Raw genomic sequence first — 20887 nt, forward strand, 5'->3', positions numbered from 1 at the left:
GACACAAGTGGCTCATTGGCTCACATTATTAAATGATGAAATATTGCTGTGTTTTTGTTTAATTCTTTTTTAAGTGTCTCCATAAAAACACTGTCTGCACTGGCCCCTGTGGTAAATTTGGTCTAGAACCAGCCTCTAAAGGATACAGTAAAGACCATTATTGTTTTTAACCAGGTATAAGGGGTCAGACTTGTATCATCAGCACCTTTATTCAGATACGGTAACAATTTGAAATGCAAAATATTATGCTTAGTGATTTTTTGCAATGGGCAATGCAGTACTTAATTAATTTAGAATTACTTTTCTATTTATGAATGAAATTGTGTACAGCATTGGCTTTATTTATTTGAAGAGTATTTTGTACTTCAGTACAAAATGTATGTGTGCAAAATATTTGGGTAAATAATGGGTTAGTCTGATTTTACTCTATAGGTATATATTTGAGTAAAACGTTGTTCTTTTGTTCTGTGAATTACTCTTGATTTTGTTTGTGAATATATGTAAATGAGGAGTTAGTTAGTTAGGTTAAGTGCCTTGCCAAGAGGCATGTTGACATAACAGAAGAAAGATGAAATTGAACCCACATCTTCACTGATCACCATGTGTCAAAATGCATCCAATTCATTTGTGAAAGAATTTTGGTTCTGAAAGCTGCCAGAAGTTACTTCAACAATCTTATCAGAAGGCAAACATATTTGTATAATAATCTTACTATAAGATAATTTAAAATACACCATTGTTTTTGTTCTTGTCCTTGGCTTTCTAATTTGTAATGCATAATTGCTTAAATTAAATTAAAAAGCATCAACAAAAAAGCAAAAAATAATATTTTTTTCTCACTGTCAAGAATAACTAATAATTTTGTAGTGAGTTGCTGTAGCTCCTAATTTTTATATTGAAATGAAGAGTCTCTGTACACATGCAAATTTAAAAACAGGTTTTTTGAAGTGCAGAGATGCATAAGTGTCCATTTCTTTTTTACTAACTTTGATAAAACATGATTTGAAAACATCCCCATAATTTAGCTTTGTTTAGTGAGATTCTGTTTCAAGGAACAAGAGCACTGAAATGAGTCGGAGTAGAAAATGTCATTTTCTGCTTCTGCTTCATTCTCAAGTGGAGGCATGATGGCAGAGCAAGTTAAGTGCTTCTTGTCCATATTTTATTTTTTTTTTAATTGTACATCTTCCGCATAAGTAAGAGCAATTATCTTCGTTAATCAGGAACTGGAGATGAGCTCCGGCTTTGAAATCCTGCTCTTCTGAGACAGATGTCGTTAAAATCAGCACTGATGCATAATCATCAGTGGTGCACCGTGATTTCACTCCAAGCTCATGCAAAACATGGTTGATTGTTTTGAATGCATGACAACATTAACAGACTATGGGCAGGGCTGGGATATGCATGAGCGATTTATAAATACTATATCAAACAGCCCTTAAATAAATTGAAAATTTTGTTAAATGATCTGAAGAAGGACAAATTTCTCTAAAATTGTTAAACGTTTAGCTGAATCTTCAAGATATTTAAAACAATGTATCATTTGAGCAGTGGCCCTAAAAGTCTTCACAGAAAATCAGTGTTTATGGTCCATTTGCTGATTTGCAGTCAACTCAATTATCACTTTATGAAATTTTTTTTGGCTCATTTGTCTATACCAATTAAATATTGGTATAGTGTGAAAAGTGTTGGGCCCATTTTTCAAAACCCATTCTAATTTTGGTTTCATGCCTAATTTAGATTCTACATCAGTTGCTTTGGGGATATTTTTAAAAAAAGGCCGGATAAAAAAAAACAACTGAGATGGAAAGGCAGAAGACAAATGACAAACACTAATTGCTTCATTAATTCTGCTGAGAATATAAAAGACACAAAGCTCTTTGAGTTAATATTCCTTTGATTTGTAGAATAAATAGATCATGCATTCTATTGAGGTCAGTAATTTACATAAAACAGCTGTCAGGATGATTTCCATCAAACATAAACCAAAGTTCCTCTGTAGTGTGTTTCTTCAATTTACTTCCTACATCTCAGATTTATTTTTTCATTCATACAGATTCAGATGAATGAAAAAGATTCATACAGTGTTTTTAATTAATTTAGCTTTGATTTTTGTTGAAGCTTCTTAACAACAAAAACAATCAGATGAAGAGAGCAGAATGCTAAATCTATTTGGAATTTAGAAAACTGACAAAGATGATCACATGAAAACAATTTGTAGTACAAAAAAATAACGTAATTTGTTATTTTTACTAACTTCATCTATTATTCCATCCATCTATCTGCTTCAACCGTTAAATACTTTCTTAACAAAAACTGACTGCTTGGAAGTCTTTCAATGAGATTTTCATGCTCACTACAAAACAGAGACTGCCCTTTGTAAAGTGTTCATTGATTTACCAATAAATACAAACTGTGGAAGAACCAGGATGTTGGCTCTGTTGGACCTCAGTGAAGCATTTGCTACTGTCAATAAAATATTATTAAAGCGACTGTAGAGGTCTCTGGTACAGACCTGCACTGGTCCCAGTCTGACCTAAAGAACACTGACTTCTTTGTGTCAATAGGTAATTCTGGGACTCTTCTTGTTAAATTTCTGCATGCTGCCACTATCTCAGAATATTGCAAGAAATAAGTATAGTGATGGGCATTCAGAGACACATAAAGGCAGTTATAAAGTCAACCTTCTATCCCCAGAAGAATATTTTTAGGATTAAAGGACTAATGTCCCAAAAAGATCTTGAGAAATTCATCCATATCCTTATCTTGAGACAAATTGAATACTGCATCAGTGTCTTCACAGGTTAAATCTGACAGCTGATCCAAAACATTGCTGCTCATGTTCTTACTAAAACCAGAGGACATCACGCCAGCTCTAAAGCCCCTACACTGGTATCCTGTAGCTTAGAGAAAAGGCTTCAAAATACTGTTAAATTATAAATCACTAATGGCTTAGCACTTCAATACATTGAAGACCTGTTGTCTTTTTATGCATCCCAAGAACCTAACGAGAGGAAACAGTTTCTATCAGTGAGTTTCTATTAACTAAAAATCCGAAACCAGCTTATGGAAACCTGTAAAAAAAAAAGCCTAGACACTGAGTTCCTTTAAATCAAGACTACATTTGTAATGTTTGTTGCTTGTTTCATAACAGGCTTTCATGCTAATCAGATACAATCTTTTACTTAATTTACTTTTACTTTTATTTAAACACAGTTTCCTTTTATTTCTGACCTGCTTTACTGCTGTGGTGAAAAGTGTCCACACAGCATAACACTGAAGCAGCTTTATTTCACAGTGGCCAATTTGGTTGATGTTAACGTTGTTATTTGGCCACTCTGTCTCTTCCAAGTAAACCAGTTTAACATTGGTGTTATCAGAGCACCTTCTCCAACATGTTTGTTCTGTCCTCTACACAGCTTGTGGCAAACTGCAAACAGAACTTTTTATAACAATCTGTCAACAATAACTTTCTGTTTTTCTATTTTTCCTTAAAGGCTAGTTAAATTCATGACCAGTTATTGGTCTGTAGACATATTCCTCTGATTTATTTGGATCTCTGCAGGTCCTCAAAAGTTACCATGGATCTTTTAAGCTCTTTACATGATTAATGCTCTCCTTCTCCAGCTGTGAGTTTAGATTGTGTTTCATATCTTGGTAGGTTTGCAGTTGTGCCGTTCTATTTTCCATTACTTAGATAATGATTGAATTTCACAGCTTGCAAAATTGTTTTCTAAATAAAGCACAATCTTTAATCATAGCTTTACTGCTGGTGTGCTGGTTTTTTTGTTTTTGTTTTTTTTTTCTTCTTTTTTAAAAATGACAAAGAGAGGTAATTGAAATATACCTCTGCGTATAATTAATGTTAAAGGTATGAATAGAAAATAGATAGAAAAAACATTTTCTGTTTTCTTTGGACATATTTAATGGCATTGCCAATAAATGTCAAGGTTACTGTACATGTATAATATTATTTTGCTTTTTACAAAATATAAATCCAGGCCATTGCTTTTCCATTGAAGTTTCTATTTCTAATGGATGGATGGATGGATAGATGAATTAAGCAACTTTATTGCCTAAGACATGAAACAGTGTCATTTTCTTACTTTTTGATTGGGTATAGAGTGTCTTCTTTCAGATTAAACACCTTAAACACCTAGACTGTAAAAGAAATGTCTCACAATTCTGAGAGCTTTCGTCTTATAATGGTCGTTGGAATTGGTTTCCAAGGAGGTGACCCTGATAAATCCTGCAGCTATTCTTACCAAATATGACAATCTTTTCCTCGGTGGGAGTTCCATTTAAATTCTAATGTGAACTGTAACTTATCAGAATCCTCTAAATAGAGTGCTCTGTAAAAGGTTAAAAAGGTAGTAAGATTTGAGGAATTTTCCCTCACTGCAGTCTCATGAGAAGTCTGTTATTTGCTGAGCTGAAATAGTTTACAATCCTGAAAGTCTAAATGAGATCCTGAGTGAATCAGACCAGAATTTTGTGCTGATCATCCTTTCTGCAGGAGTCGCAAATAGGATTTTTCTTTTCAAAGTTTAGTGTTTAGATTAAATGACAAAACATTATTCCCATACCAGCTCACTCACTGTTCCACCTCTGCTCTTCACTTTTATTGTTGAAGTATCAGAAAACTGGAGAGTCAGCAGAATGAAGAGCAGAGACTTGAGACAAATCCCTGGGAACTCCCTGTGCTTATTTTGATAAAGTGCTGCTTCTTACCTCTTAATGTATTGCCTGCTGTGTGATGTACAGAAAATCCCAAATCCTTTTGCAAAGTGAGGTTTTGTCCGTAAGCAGAGGAAATGTCATCATAACTGGGTTTGGGATAGCTGTGTTAAGACTCTTTGGTGATCTTAAGGAAAGGTAGAATCCATCCGTGCACAGGGAGTACATGCAAACATCATGGCCTCAGGCCAGGATTGAAACCCAATGCCTTCCTGCTACAAGACATCAACGCTAACAACTGCTCTATGAAGCCTCTTGGTCCAAAAGTCTGGCATTTTACACTGTAGATTAGACTGCAGCAAATTTCTCCTATCCTTAACCGTGTACAGGCACATTTAGGGGCGATTCTAGGATCTGACTTTTAGGGGTGCTTAGCCCTCAGCAGGGCTAAAACCCATAAGAAGATATTCGTTGGTGCGGTTGTCTAAATCTAACTGCTTATTTACATATATTCACAAACAAAATTAAGAGTAATTCACAGAACAAAAGAACAATGTTCATTTTACTCAAACATATACCTATAAAGAGTAAAATCAGAGAAAGTTTACATTTTTTCCAGAGGTGTATAAACTCAGTTTGAAACAGAATCTCTAGACCACATCATACCTGCCAACATCTGCTAACATTGATGAGACACAAACAGCTGTGGAGTGACACAGACCTAGTTGTGGAAATTTATCCAAAATGGTAAACCATATTAATAAAATATTGGTGAAATAATACGTTAAATGGCCACTGGACAATTATTCATAAAATATAATGTAATGTAGAAAATATTTATGTATTTACTGTTAATCTATTTGTATGATTTGCTCTTTAAATGGCCCCTTATTTTGATTAATGCTATTATTTAATAAATATCATCCAAACTCGACATCCTAAGCAAATAATCAAACCACAATAGTTAACTAAATTCACAATGAGAAACTTAATCAATCATAACAAAATGTTCGGTACCATGTCAGCCTCAGGGGATGATTGAAGATGAAGAGACGCTGATTTCTGATTCTTAAGGTTCTAATGAGTGCAGTTCCTCTCCTGATCCATACTGTCTGATATACAGCAGCACACTGCGCCACGACGGACACTTTTTGTTGTTGTTGTTGTTTGTTTGTTTTTTGTCTTTCGATGTTCACAGTATCCATCCTCTGAAATTGTTCAGCTTATAATCTTTTCACTCACGTCTGTTTTTTTTTTTAAAGCGTTTTTGCTTCTAAGGACATGGAATCGGGTCGAGGGCTTTTTAAAAAGACGCGGGTTGATAGCAGCTCACCGCGGCTGCGTAGTGTCCGTCTCTAGGCAACGGTAACGTTCAGCGTCGGTCCGTAGCGTTCTGGAGTCCTTTTGCTCCCGCCACCACAATTTAGCTGACCTTAATATTTCCTGTGTTTTATTTTGGTCATTGTTGTTAAACGTAGTGTTGATGTGTGTATAATAGGCGTTTCTGTCCAGCAGTTATGTATGGGTTCAATATGAGACGCTCATTTAACGACCAAATATGGGACGACTCCGTATTTTACGGGATGGGTGGCAACCTGATTCAGTACTGAGATACAGTTTTAGGGGAGCTAAAGCAAAACAGGCCTAGATACGCCACTGGGCACATGTCACTTCCTGAAGGCTTAACACCAACAAGACTGCTTTTTTCTCTTTTTTTTGTTGCTCCTTCTTGATGATGATGCATCAAACAATTAGATTTGATTACTTCACTACTGTCTACCATTTTAACCCCTTGAAAAGCAGTAAGGATGCATTTAAGTATTTCCACTGTCTGCATGGATTTGTATAACATTATATTTATTGCATCAATCATCTGTGGATGGAAATTTTTATGCACAGTCACATGTAATACCTTAGAAATTTTTCAGAACTAAACTATTACTGACAAGTGACAAATAATACTTGCTGTGTATTTAGAAACTAGATGAAATAACCATGAGGCCTAATGCACAGATTGACATTTCCTTCCTCAGTCATAGAAATTTTCAAAGTTCTGTCTACTTCAAGGATTTCAAAGCTGCAGACATGTTCCCTGTTTCTGAAACATATTGGTGTAAATGTGCGCTGGAATTAGGATGGCTCAGGACAGATTAGTTAATTATAGACACCTGCTGTCTTAGCATGGCCTTGTGTTGTCAGGTGTTGCAGCATGAGGACGGCTTGTTGCAGTGGGAAGAAAAAGGTGGAGCTGCACGGACAAATGCTTTGCCATGTGCTCCGATATTGGCTTTTCCCTACCTGTGCATGCGCTGAGGACTGCCCTACAATAAAACTCCTCTAACATTTCAGAGCACTCAAGGATTTTAAAAGTTAATTATTTCGACCCCCACAAATTTCAGGAAAATTCAGACTGTCATACATTATTTAAAACACAGTTAATGTTCCAAATAACATATAGCGCTTTTCTCACAAATTATAAACAAATTAAAAATAAATGTTTTGTCAGTGGCGTAAGGTTGAAGTTTTGATAGCAAAAATAAATAATAATTTACCCAGAGCCACAGAGACTAAGTGTCAAAGCCGATTTGAGGAGATGTGACTCTGCAATGTTTGACATAAATAAGTGGTTGCACTGAGTCACTCTATTTGCTGCCATGTACAAAGGAGTATATTAATGAGGTGGTTCCATTAAAGCGATTCTGAGCTGAGAGCTGTACAAGAAGCCTTCCAGACTTTAATGTTTGTGTACTGCAAATAGTTTATTCTACTCAGATTTAAATTGGTAAATTATCCCACAATTTGGTAACGTTGAGTGTTAGATCTTACAGAGCTCTCTTACTCTGCATGGCAATAATAATAATAAAAAACTATTATCCCAATTCAATTATATATGTCTATTTTGCTCAAAAATAGCTGTTGAAATGACAGGAAAGTTGTTGAGTTTCAACAACTCTGAATTATGTTTTAAAATGTGTTCAGTTGGTCTTTAGAAATAAATTTGAAATCCTAAGCTTCTAGTTGGTTGGCGTCTTACCTGAAGCTGAATTTTATTCACACTTAGGTTTTGGACGTTGTACATCAAAGATTAGGTGCAGAACGCATTCTCTTTACAATCGACATAATATAGGATGCAGATGAACATTGTGCTTCTCTTACCAATGAAATGTTCAAGCAAAACCCCAATTTTTCAAGTTTTGACATTCTGTACAATCCAAACCTTACGTAGCTTTTTGTTATCACTTATAAGATACACATTCAGCTTTTGGACATGCACAAATTGGTGTCAAAGGTCATCTGTGCATTATGGATTTTTAAGCAGGAACTCTGAAAAACACAAGAAACCTAACATATTCAAAATAAAGACAAATAAGAAAAAAAAATGCTACCAAGGCTTTTTGGTTCTTCGCTAATCTTGGCAGGATGACTCCACCCTTCCAGTCTGGGAGCTTTCAGTCACACCTCCACTTAACCACTTTACCTCTGCACATGTCGTTGCAGCTGAAAGGGCAGGCATCTTTGACTTGATTGTGGATTTACAACAAGAAGCGACCAGCAGATTGTTATTGCAACTGAAAGGACTAAAATCTTTTTGACGGTTTGCTGATGATTGAACCATGACTTTGCAAAGGATTCCAATAGTTGCATTGGTCGTGTGAAATCTCCCAACAAGTGCAGACATTGTCCTGAATAGCATACATCTGGTAAGTTTTATTATTAAAATTGCAATTGCCACTTTACTGTGCAAATGACGACTAAAGGTTGAGATGAAGGATCATTATCAGTGATGCAACTTTGATTCCCTGTTATAACCATGTGTGCTCTTGCAATGATGGTATACTTCAATGTTTTTCATGCAGATATCTTGTCTTTTGTGATGCATTGGTAAATAACATACTATTCAATCATTGTGTCCTGGACAAAGTGCATATTATTTCCTCTATACTTTCTACCTCTACCAAATCTGCCCTGCATGCTAATGCTTTGCTTGTGTTTCATAGTAACCCAATTGTTGCTATGTGACAACCACTTAGAAAACAGATACTACGTAGCCTACTGATCATTAATTAACATGTTAACTTTTTAATATGAAGAAATGTTATTTTCTATTAATGCAATGCTTGAAGTCTGTTATGCAGCTTCATGAAGTCTAATTAGCAATGTTCTGCATAAGAGATTCAGGCAGATGATGTTACCACCTTGACTTTTCATAGGAAGCCCATTTTCTGTTACATAACTCAATCACTTGTGAGCTAGAAGAGCTAATTTTATCCTTACTAAATCGCTTAAGTCTCATTACTGCCAGAGCACACTGTATCAGACAGCCTTGATTGACTTGGCAGTTGTCAAGACCCTTATGCACTCCCTTTAAGTTTCTTTGTAAAGCAGTTATTCCAAATTATAATCATTTTGCAGTTTTCTGGAACAAACTTCCAGAAAAGTGCAAAACAGCAGAAACACTGAATTTCTTTAAAACTATACTAAAAACCCACCTGTTTAGAGTTGCTTCTGAATCATCATCAATGAAGCACTGTCCAACATTTTGATGTGTAATGATGGCACTTGACAAACTAATGTTTACTGGTTTTCTCAATTATTGGCTGTGGTGACTTCTATGACTTTGGATTGTTGTGTTTTTATGACGTAAAGCACTTTAAACTGCTTTGTTGCTGAAATGTGCCATGCAAAAAAACTTTTGAATAAGTTGTTTGCAGAAGAGTGCTTTCAGTGAGCCACAACAACAGTGGTTTTATTGTAGTTTTTGCTGCTGAAGTTGATGTTGCTGGTGTCATTGAGGTCAAGGTGGTTCAAGTGACCCCAGGGATTCACTGTTGCATAACTGTGTACGTCTGTGTTCTCTAGGAGATTTAAAGGCTCCTCAGGGGAGTTGATCTTTAGTCAAAGAGGCTTTAGTTTAGACCACAACAAACCTTAGCTATGTGTTGCTTTAAGGACAAAATGAGGGTCAGAGAGTTAGAGAAGTACACATTAGGATGGATGAGCATATTAAGTGCAATTAGCATCCAGAATTTAATTTTCAGCATTCTGTATAGACTGTAGAATACTTTGTGTTCTAAGACCTGCAAAAGACCTTTCAATAACAGTCTGGTAAGACAAAATATCCCGGAGCCAGTTATTTATTCACATCTCTATATATCTTTCATGATTAATTGTATATCTTCAGTACATATAATTTCCCGAATTTGCATTAATCATCATGCAAAGCTGATTAAACAAAGGCAAAGATAGCATAGCCATGGGCAAGGATATCTCCGAAACTAAGCATTCTGTTTATTCAAATTGAAACATCAAACATATTATTCTGAAAGATGAATTATTAGTAACTTCTTTTCTAATTAAATTCAGTTGTATTAAGTTTATTTATTCAGTGCCAATTAAAAAGAAATGTAATTTCCAGGCACTTCACATGGCAAAATGGTGACCTTCATTCCCTGTCATTAAGAGTCAGAGTCAGTCCCCATTTAATTCACAAAAATTCAGCACATTCAAACAAAATCCATATGCAGTGATTGCACACACCTTCATTCAATCTTATAAATACTACAGTCAAATTCAGGGAACCAATGAATACTTAATGGTAAAAATATATCCAAGGAAACCTAGACAATTGCATTGTTGACCTTGCAAAGATTTGACCTCCTGACTAAGCATGTGGTGAGTGAGGAAAGAACTAACAAGAAGAAACCAGGCTCAGTATGTTGGGTGTTCAGCTCAGACTGGCTGTGATGACTAGAATCATAAGAAAAAAGTCCACACAAACTTTCTATGGGAAAGTAAAAAAGAATATGTAGAGTAAACAGCAGCAATTGCTTCTATTTGTGGCTTCATCTAAGAGGAAAGAGACAGTTCAACACAGAGATATAGGAGTAGGCCTTCCTCCAATAGGGGAAAATTAATAGCAATAATTGCAAATGACAGAAACAGAGGGAATTATAATAATTTTATTTTATTTTTGAGAATAACAGTTGCTATATTTGATAGCATTCCGGAAACTTTTAAAGAGTTTGCCCACATTAAGGAAACGAATGGCACATATAAACTAATTCAGTTGTGTTTAACATTTTCATCACTTCTTCAATTATACAATAAGGGAAAATTTAATCTAACAATTTGTCTGAGTAGCATTGGCTTTAGATAAAGTCTAAAATCCAACCACACAACCTCTGCCATTATCTTCTACGACCTGAAAAGAAATAATAACAAGGGAATAACATTACACAAGTGCTGTTTGTGTTGCATGATTATTTAGAAGAGGACCAAAAAGCTTTTTATGAGTCTACTGAGAGAAATAAAAAAGTAGTGCCAATGGCAAACAAAACGACTGAACAGTTACTAAGCAGAACAAAGCAGCAAAAACTAAGACAAGGCAAATATGAAGTCAACAACAACCATCTGACAAGAATAAAGAAAAACATAGCACACAAATACTGGAGAGAGGCTATAGTGGCTTGAATTGATTAACAAGAGACAGAACAGTTGGTAACAAGGCATTTAGAGACTAGATCAGGCACTCTAAAGACAACTTGAAATTTATAGGACAACTGGGAGTCTAAACTCGCATATGGATGAGAAAAAAGGAACCAGATCTCATTGGATACAAGATTAAACCAAGAAGATGCTTCCTGAAACTGAACCAAAACCCACAGAATAATTAAAACTATCACTCCTAAACACAAACTCTTCTATCTATGTATTTTTCAGTGCCATCAAAATGCAGAAGCAAGTGGAGGTCAGGATGAGCGAGAGCCACATGGACCCAATCGTGGCAACTGCAGAAAATCCATGCAGCAATATCTGTGAGAAGATAATGAAGAACATGGTTCTCACTCTCACAATCCTGGGTAAGACCATTGTCCCCCTACTTCCATAAGTCTACACACAATCCATTTATCTTCAGTTCTCATATATCCTGTTCAGGGACTCACAGGGGGTAGAAGCATATTTCAAACAATAGGCTGGTTTGACATAAAGTGGGTCACCAAAAAAACGGGACTGGAGCAAGTGGATGGATTAAAAAGCTGCAGTGAAGATTGAGTGTTCCCTGCAGGCTTCAGGGTCTGCAGAGGATCAGTCTATGTCATCTTTTATGTATTTCATTCCTGTAAATGACACGGAAGCAAACAAAAGTGCAGAAACATATCATTGGTGTTCATGTTTACAAATATTCAAAATATTCTACAAATATTCAAAGAGAACTGAACTATCCTGTCTGGAAGTCTGCAGCAGTGTATGAATTTGGTGCCAACATGGGATTTCGGCTTAGTGTTTCTTAAACTGGGACATTCAGATCATGAAATAACTGTCAAACATATGTCCGACTCACTGGGTGTGCACCATTTGTCCATCAGCAAGAAAATTGGTGCACAGGTTGGACGTGGTTTGTGCCAGATGCCCCCATTTAAGCCCACAGAAGAGAAAAGTTGACTCCCACTTCAACCATCTAAAGTGGGAGTCTCTATTACGTCTAAGCTCTGATGTGTTCTCAGTGTGTGGGTGGTTTTTTCTCTGATGTTCTATTCTTCAAAAAAACCTAACAGTTTTTTTTAGAGCATCGAAAAAATATCTGAAATAATGAATAAAGTGAATGAATCAATGGGATAGGATGACTGCAGGCTGTGCCTGAGAGACTCCTGGTAGTAACTTTTATTATTTCATATTTATGTTATCGTGAATAATAAATAAAACACAATCCTCTGAGAGGTCAACTCTGATCGTGCCCAGCCAACAAACATTTTTCTCGCCATTTAAAAGCAAAACACCTCCCACACCACCTTGCCAAGGGATCTGCTTGACTATTAGGGAACGTACCTTCTTAATCTGATTTGAACTTGTTAGCAAAGGTTTTGATTCAGTTCATCCTCCTTGAACATATTTTTGTGTGTTGTTTTGAAGAAGTGTCTGAAAAACAGAGAAAAGCTCCATCAACTTTCATGGTGGGAAAAATTTAAATCAATTATGAGTGAATCTCTCCTCCAGAGCCAAAATCGAATTGCAGCTATTTAACATTGTGCTCATCATCTACCATCAAAAGCCACTGGCAGTATCAGGTGATAGCCATGTGTTTCCTATCATACCTACATGTGCAATCAGTGGAGAGCGACTGCTGCACCTGGCTTCAACAATTGCAGCAGCTGCTGCCTGTCTTTGGGCTCTGAGAGGAACTCGAAACATCAGAGAAAAATCCACCCACGTAGTGTGAACACACTAGAGCGCAAATATAAGAGAGTTCAATCTTTTGCATTTTGGAATCTCAAGAACGTTTCAGAATTTTCTGGAGCTGATTACATTGAAATACACTGATTAATGGCCACCCTTTTCATAAGTTTTCCTGCAATAATTCTTATTTATGTAGATTTCAGTGCAGGGTAGGTAGGAAAAGATAAATTAGATTAGTCACTGATTGACTCACAAAATCTTCTAAATTGTTGCTCTTTGTTTATTACAAAAGCACTGCAATCACAATGTCTATGGAAGGGAAATATCTTGAAACTGCAACTATTATGCTGATTGTTAAAATAAATATGTGAATAATATGAGATTCTGTTTGCAGAAAGATTGTTGACATATTTCCTCTGAACATGTGTTTACATAAGAGTTCAGATGTTTTATTCCAGTCCATAAAGTCACCAGGCTTTATCCTTAATAAGTTTTTTTCTCTCTTTTACAGGTGTGTTTCTTGGTTCCATTGCTGGAATGCTTCTACGGCACATATCACCCCTCCCTCCTGATGTTATAATGATCATTGCCTTCCCTGGAGAGATCTTAATGAGGATGCTAAAAATGCTTATTTTGCCTCTTGTTGTTTCCAGTTTGGTCACAGGTGGGTGAGATTCGGTGTCTGTGCAGCATGAAATGTTCTGCTGAATTTGCAAACAAGTGTCCTGAAATGAGGTCACACTGTACTTGCTGTTACCTGGGAGCTGAGTTGCAACAGGGAAAAACACAAAGTCTGTGTCATTTTAAATTTTTAAAATTTGTGTTTGTTTGGCAAACTAAAAAGTTCTTACAAAGATAAAAAAAAAATTCTGTCTTAGGGAACTTATGAGCAATCTGTATGTTTCACAGCTGGTATTGTTTCCTCTCAGTTTGAAGCTGCTTTTCTCTTTGAAACATTCACAACACAAAACCTGAACTGTAAAATGATTTAATTTGCAACATTAAACATAGCTCAGGGTATTGTTCTTGATGCTGTCTCTTCTATTATGAATTATGGCAGACAAAGATTACATTGTAATTTTATGTTATAGTAACTTTAATTTAATTTATTTTATGTTATGATATAGTAACATATGAGCATTTAAATCAAATTATTTTCCTAGCAGCAGAGATTTAGTATCAGATGCTGATTTTTGTTTTCTGTGTTGTTTCTATTGTCCTGCATGGTGCTTTATAAATAAACCTGGATTTGATTGGATATAAAAGTTGTAACTTTGGAAAAACAGGAAAGCTGAAAAACATTTTCCAAGTATCAACTTTTCAACAAATATCTCTTAAACGTTAAAAAAATGAAGAAAAAAAGATTCCTGGAATCTTTTTTCTGAAACTTTTTTTTTCTTTCCAACAGGTCTTGCGGGTTTGGATGCCAAATCCAGTGGTCGTTTAGGCACCAGAGCGATGGTGTACTACATGTCAACAACAGTAATTGCAGCTGTCCTTGGAGTAATCTTAGTGTTGGTCATCCATCCAGGAAATCCCAAACTGAAAGCTAATCTAGGACAGGGAAAAAAGAACGATGAAGTATCCAGCGTTGATGCTTTCTTAGATCTCATCCGAAATCTTTTCCCAGAGAATCTGGTCCAGGCCTGTTTCCAGCAGGTAGGAGTCACACAAAAAATTTTCTCTCACCATATAACGTGATGTGTCAGTTGCTCCCACTTATTTCTTTTTTTGCCTGTTTTTAAAATGTCTTTCTTGTCCAGATCCAGACAGTAACCACCAAAGTACCAGTGCCAACCAACAGGACGAGAGCACCTCCACAGTTCACAGTTAAGAGGTCACTTCAGTTCAAGAGTGGGATGAATGTCCTAGGTAGGTGCAAATTCAAAAATCCCACATTATGTCTGAAATAGGCTGACAGTGCTCTTAAAGAAAAATAAAGCATTTTTCACTTAAATTTTTAGTTATATAAGAAAAGAAAAAAGCAGCTTTTTAATTCAGATATTTGTAATGTATTTTATTTCTGTGTGTAAGCTTATAGCTAAATAAGGTTTGTAAGTACATACCAGAAAAAAACCTTTAGTCTTTTCATCACAAGTTGTTTAGATCATCTCTTTACCTTTCTATGTGACCTGTTCATCCTCAATTTAAAGATGTATGAGTCTAATTAGGAGGTATGAATCAAACATAAAGAACAAGATCTATCTAGATTGAAATCCAAACCCTTTTCAGACTGACGGTTAAACTCATTATGATGAATAATGCAAGAGATAAAATGTGTTAAAAACAATCTTTCATTCAAGCAAAATTAACATCACTATTATTCTGCATACAGGGCTGATTGGATTCTTTGTGGCTTTTGGAGTTATAATGGGGAAAATGGGAGAGAAAGCCAAGCTGATGTTGGAGTTTTTCAACGTTCTGAATGAAATTGTTATGAAGCTTGTGGGCGCAATTATGTGGTGAGTGGAGGTTTTCTCTATTATTGTGTTTTGTGCATTCATTCTGGAAAGAAGGGAAACTGCTTAACAATGTTACATTATATCTCTTTTCAGGTATTCTCCTATTGGTATCGCCTGCCTTATCTGTGGAAAAATAATCTCCATTGCTGACTTGGAGATGGTTGCAAGGCAGCTTGGGCTGTACATGGTGACTGTGATAGTGGGCCTAATCATCCATGGAGGCATTTTCCTTCCGCTAATATATTTTGTGATAGTAAAACAGAATCCCTTCACCTTCTTTATGGGAATATTTCAAGCCTGGGTCACAGCACTCGGAACGGCATCTAGGTAAAATAGACTTTTGATTTTTTATGTTCTATAGTTCGAACTTTCTGTCTTTGCTATAATATTGCACAACAATCATACAGTTATCTATGAAAGCAATCTATATATTTGAGAAGAAAACAATAGGGACCTACAGCTTCTGTAAAATTGCATCCAATTAGGCTTTTTAGCATGCCTTATTTTACATAATAGTATCATAAACTTTTATCTACATAAATTCAACTTTGCTTCTAATTGTTTAGGAATGTAAACCATTTTATTCCCTCTTGACTGAGATTTTATCAGAATGAACAGGAATTATAGAGAATATGACCTGTTCAGAGATACAACAAACCACATTTCTTGATTTCAAGCTTTTTCTTCGAACTCTTACTTTCAGAAACTGATTTTAGCAGAATTCAATTATTCTTTAAGAAATACAGTACATGAACATCTAACAACAACCTATCAGGAATCAATAATTATTTACAGCTGAAATATAGATCAAGTCACTGTAAAACAAAACAGTCAGTTGAATTATACAATTTTATGTGGCCATCTTGATAATTTCACATATTTTTTTGTAACGGCTCACTGTTTTTTGTTTATGTCTAGACCTGATAAAAATAATAATAATTACCGACAGTCTAGAAGAGTTGTTATTGTTTTAAGATTTAGCTATAAATGAAAGTGGAGTATAAAACCTAACTATCACTGTCGTCATGGAGAATGTTTTTGTCTTTTGATTCACCAGCGCTGGCACCTTGCCTGTCACATTCCGATGCTTAGAGGAAAACCTGGGCATTGACAAAAGGGTCACACGCTTTGTCCTCCCTGTGGGGGCCACCATTAACATGGACGGTACGGCGCTCTATGAGGCAGTGGCGGCCATCTTTATCGCTCAAATGAATGGGATTGAGCTGGACTGGGGCCAGATAGTCACTGTGAGGTGAGAATGTGGCTAGAGATAAATGTTACAATTGTATTGTATTACTCTATCTTCCTTGAGTTTTTAAAATTGTCAAATTATTCAAATTGTCATATATTCATTTATTCTTCACTAAGCTTAAAATGATCTTAAATAATTTAAACCAAGCAACCTTTAATTCTTCAAGGATTGGTTTGCTTATTTAATTATTCCTAGAATGTCCAGACTTTTGTTGTGAATCTGTTATTTATGGTATTTCTACTGCTTTTACATTCAAAACCTGCAAGGAAAAATGAAAACATTCAGCCTTTGGCCTCACCTGCTAAGAGATTAATTTGTCTCCTGTTTAGCATGACAGCCACCTTGGCCAGTGTTGGAGCTGCCAGTATTCCCAGTGCAGGACTTGTGACCATGCTTCTGATTCTCACAGCAGTGGGTCTCCCCACTCAGGACATAAGCCTCCTGGTCGCTGTTGATTGGCTGCTGTGAGTTGTACACAAACACTGCTTTCATTATTGAAAACTTAATGGCTGAAGACCATATTAGCATTAGTTTGATTCTAAAACTTAGGACTTTATAAGCAATGTAAACAGTTAGGTAATTTTAGAAAATCACATCACTATGTTGAACATCACAATCATTGTGATCGATTTTTTTTATAGCAATTTAATGATGATAAATAATGCTTATGACATCAAAACTTCAAAAAAGAGACACAAAGAGAAAACCAATTGAAGATCAAAAAATAAATGTTCAATATTTAGAACCGAGTAATACAAGTTTGGAGAATTTGAACCATATCTGTCTAATAGAATACCAATAATGTTTATAGTTTGTTGTGATAATTTGCTCATATATTTTTTCTTTCTATCATTTATCAACATGCAGCGATCGTTTCCGCACCTCCGTTAATGTTGTCGGGGATTCCTACGGTGCCGGAATTGTTTACCACCTTTCCAAAGACGAACTAGACATGTATGATGCCCAGCAGAGCCGGATGGATGACTTTGAAATGGCAAAGACACAGTCTTTTTTTGAAAACAACACCAACCAGAATATGTATGCTCACCACAACTCCATCCTGATAGACGACTGCAAGGTACATTTCACATTAACGGACATAGAGACTTGTATGTAGAGAAGCCCCTCAGCTTTGTGTTTGTCCTATTGGTGTGCTTTCTTTTTTTCTTTTTTTAATTGATCCCTGTATGTGTCTTTGGTCATAGCACTTGTGATATTTTCATTCATGAAAATATATATTATAAGTGGTGAAACTCTAAAATAAATATATCCATATTTATTTGTTCACCCATAAATGGAACGAAAAAGCAGTTTTTGTGATACCAGGTTCAGCAAAAGCAAAGTCTACTTTTTTGTTTTATTAATCAAGAAGTCACATAAATACAAAAAATATATATATTTTAAACTTTAACAACACTGTGTTTTCTTGTGAATGCTTACATTTTACTTTTATTTATTTATTTTTTGTGGTGTAATTTTTATTTGCTTTGTCTAATTGGACATGTATTTATGGCAACCCTAACCAAATTACACTCATCAATCAACAGACAACTTTTTAAATTCTTTTGCAGCCAGTGGTATGCATAAAGACTGCTGATTCACCATATGTCATCGCAAGCGATGCATTACATTCATAAATGCCTCTCAGACTTATTTTTGTAGTTCTGTTTGTGTACAAACAGCAGATTTTGTGGACATTTCACTGCCTGTGTTTTACTATCAGTATTGTAATTCGGTTGGGGAGAGAATCCATAAGATACATGACCAACTTTGGAGAACTGTTTTGGTGTTCTCAGTTAGAGGAACATGTAAACAGAACGTCTGTATCATTCCATTTGTTTGTGGTATGGCATATTTGACTTTTTTGGGGGGGATTTGTAAACTAAAGTCTGTCAACGGTTAATGCTTTGAATGTAATGAAGGAATGGCTTCTCTTCCGACAACCACTAAGTATTTGTTAATGATGGTGCCTTGGCCCAAATAGTTAGCTGTTCTTGATAATTGCTTGCAGGTCAAAAACGGCAAAAATGGCAACACTCCAGAGTTCTCTATTGTTGAGGAGGATCCGTGGAATTTCAAGTAATGCAGATTCAGCACTTTACCCTGAATTCGACCAGCTGTAACTTTCTGAGGACACTAATTTAATAAAAATAAACAAGCAAATAAATCATTAAAAAAAGCATATATTTTTTGTGCAAGGACACAGACAGTGCAATGAGATGACAAAGAATGAAAACTCTTCTGCAAGTCAACAAAGGGCTCCCTTTCTCTCCTGGGTAAGCAGTGGAGGATGCTGTGCTTTTGCATCTTAAATTTGATCTTACGTCTGGAAGTCTATGCATGCACATAGACTGGAGTGAACTTGTCTGCTTCAAGCAATTCTTCGGATGAGTCAAATAGTTGGCTGACGACACTCAGGATCTTACTCAGGGTTGCTGCATTCTTCCTTTCTTGTCAAGACGACTGATTTCTTTATTATTGCGTTTAAGCACTTGCTCCATGGCCTAAGGGACAAAGACATGAAAATGTTGTAGAAATTGCCTTGGCAGTCAAGATTGTAACAAAGAATCAGAATGAAGTAAGAAATTTGCTGGTGGAATGTGAGCTTCATTAAATATTTGACATTCAGAAATGTGTAACTTTCATTGCTGTTTGATTTATCCAAAGGCTAAAAAGAACATAAACCAAAATGAAGCCCTGCTTCTGCTGGCATTAACTTAAACAGGACTGTTAAGCATTGCATTACCTCTGACTGTTTGATTTATGGGATTATACCTTCAGACACGTGGTCAAGCTTAAGAAGTGAAGCTTAAGACTTAAGACAGGGAGTGGCTTCTAAAAGAGGCAACAAACAGAACAGAATGTGTTGCTGAGAGGAAATCGGTTACTGTGTTTATTTATTTATCTATTTCTACTTTATGTGTCTGTTCTTACTTATGAACCAATGAGTGTCTGCTTGCCTGTGTCCTGGGAAGGATGTTTGATTATTTCCGTGTATTTTGAGTCTGAAAAGAGCAAAGATTAAAAGGAAAAGAAAGCTAGTGGTTCAATAAGAGAAAACACACAAAAAACGTTTTTCTCTGAAAATCTAAGTAGGACATAGTTTTGTGTGTTTTATTACAAACTGTTCTTTTTTCTGTGCTATATAACAACCTTGCCTTGAAGATGTCACATTCAGAATGTGATCACTTTGACTAAAATATTTCTGGACTGACGTTAAGCTTTTTATTGGACTTAAGTTCACCTGATACATTTGCAGAGAAAATACAGCATTTGAGGATGGCTGGGCCTTCTCACAAGATTGTATTAGATTTTGTAGATTTTTCTCATCAGATTTACGTATAAATAACAAGCTTGTAATTGGATCTAGACTTAATTAACTATGGTCACATCTGTTTAGCAAATGCACACTAAATTCTGCTGCCAGCACTTTCATAAATCCAGCACTGTAACAACAAGGTCACTGAATGTTGTTTTCACATGTTTTTGAGTATCACAGGCTAAGAAACTCTAATTGATCCTAGCAAACAAATGGATTACTTTTTATAAGCAGCAGCTTATACATCCTTGTTTAAAGTGCCTGCTTGCACTTTGTGTATATATTCACTTTTAGAGATATACAAATCAAGTGTATAGACTTGACATTTTTTGTCACAAGTGTTTTTGCTATCCTAAATATTTCTAAAAAAGACTGTTCTTATTAACAGTGTTAAGTAATAATAGAGCAATGCTATTTCTGTACTTATTTATTGGCCTAATAGACGTTTTGATGGGCTGTGAAAGAGTATGATAAAGACGTACTAAAACTATTTCACTTTTTATTTTTTAAAAGAGCAAATTTTATGACTGATCCCATGAAGACTGAATTTTCAGGTTCTGATTCTGCTGAGGTGGCTTTGAGTGTGTGTTCAACTTGATGTTGGCAGCTACATTATGCCTACATGAATAAAACCATCCAGCCCTCTGATTTGTATGGCTTTGTCACCTTGAAAGACTAACTGTGCATAGTTTTATTTATATTTTTAAAATCAGCTATATATGAAATGCACCAATTTTCAATTTTCATTGGTTTTCTGATTTGAAACATTATTAGTGAGTTGGACTCATTTTGTTTTTGTTTACTTTTATTATGTAAAATTTCTGATAAATATTTTATTCAATGCATATATTGAAGACTATATAATTTTTTTCTGCTCATAACATTGGCTGACTACATGCAAACAGAACTGAATGGACTTGTACTGAAGGATTTGTCCAGAAAATAGTGTACGTAAATCTTTTAATACATGTGTGTAAATATTAAATAAAAACACAGATAAAT

The 20887-nt window shown here is 35.5% G+C and overlaps 1 protein-coding gene across 4 annotated transcripts in view; it reads left to right on the forward strand.

Annotated features, from left to right (window-relative positions):
* The window catches only part of LOC122843992 (excitatory amino acid transporter 2-like), a 24294-nt gene extending 4211 nt beyond the window's left edge, over positions 1 to 20083 (forward strand). Inside the window, exons 1-12 of one of the 4 annotated variants that reach the window (XM_044139201.1) lie at positions 5830 to 6042; positions 8176 to 8378; positions 11398 to 11537; positions 13364 to 13516; positions 14261 to 14511; positions 14616 to 14724; positions 15188 to 15314; positions 15408 to 15641; positions 16372 to 16566; positions 16896 to 17030; positions 17434 to 17644; positions 18578 to 20083. In XM_044139201.1, coding sequence (XP_043995136.1) covers positions 11408 to 11537; positions 13364 to 13516; positions 14261 to 14511; positions 14616 to 14724; positions 15188 to 15314; positions 15408 to 15641; positions 16372 to 16566; positions 16896 to 17030; positions 17434 to 17644; positions 18578 to 18649 — 1617 coding nt within the window. In that variant the 5' untranslated portion in view covers positions 5830 to 6042; positions 8176 to 8378; positions 11398 to 11407 and the 3' untranslated portion in view covers positions 18650 to 20083. Of the gene's footprint in view, positions 1 to 5829; positions 6043 to 7152; positions 8379 to 11397; positions 11538 to 13363; positions 13517 to 14260; positions 14512 to 14615; positions 14725 to 15187; positions 15315 to 15407; positions 15642 to 16371; positions 16567 to 16895; positions 17031 to 17433; positions 17645 to 18577 lie in introns of those variants that run through there. The other 3 variants (XM_044139209.1, XM_044139216.1, XM_044139192.1) reach the window with 3 other exon arrangements.
* Positions 20084 to 20887: the final 804 nt, after the last annotated feature.

Source organism: Gambusia affinis, linkage group LG02 (assembly GCF_019740435.1).
Source record: "Gambusia affinis linkage group LG02, SWU_Gaff_1.0, whole genome shotgun sequence".
Taxonomy (NCBI): Eukaryota; Metazoa; Chordata; class Actinopteri; order Cyprinodontiformes; family Poeciliidae; genus Gambusia; species Gambusia affinis.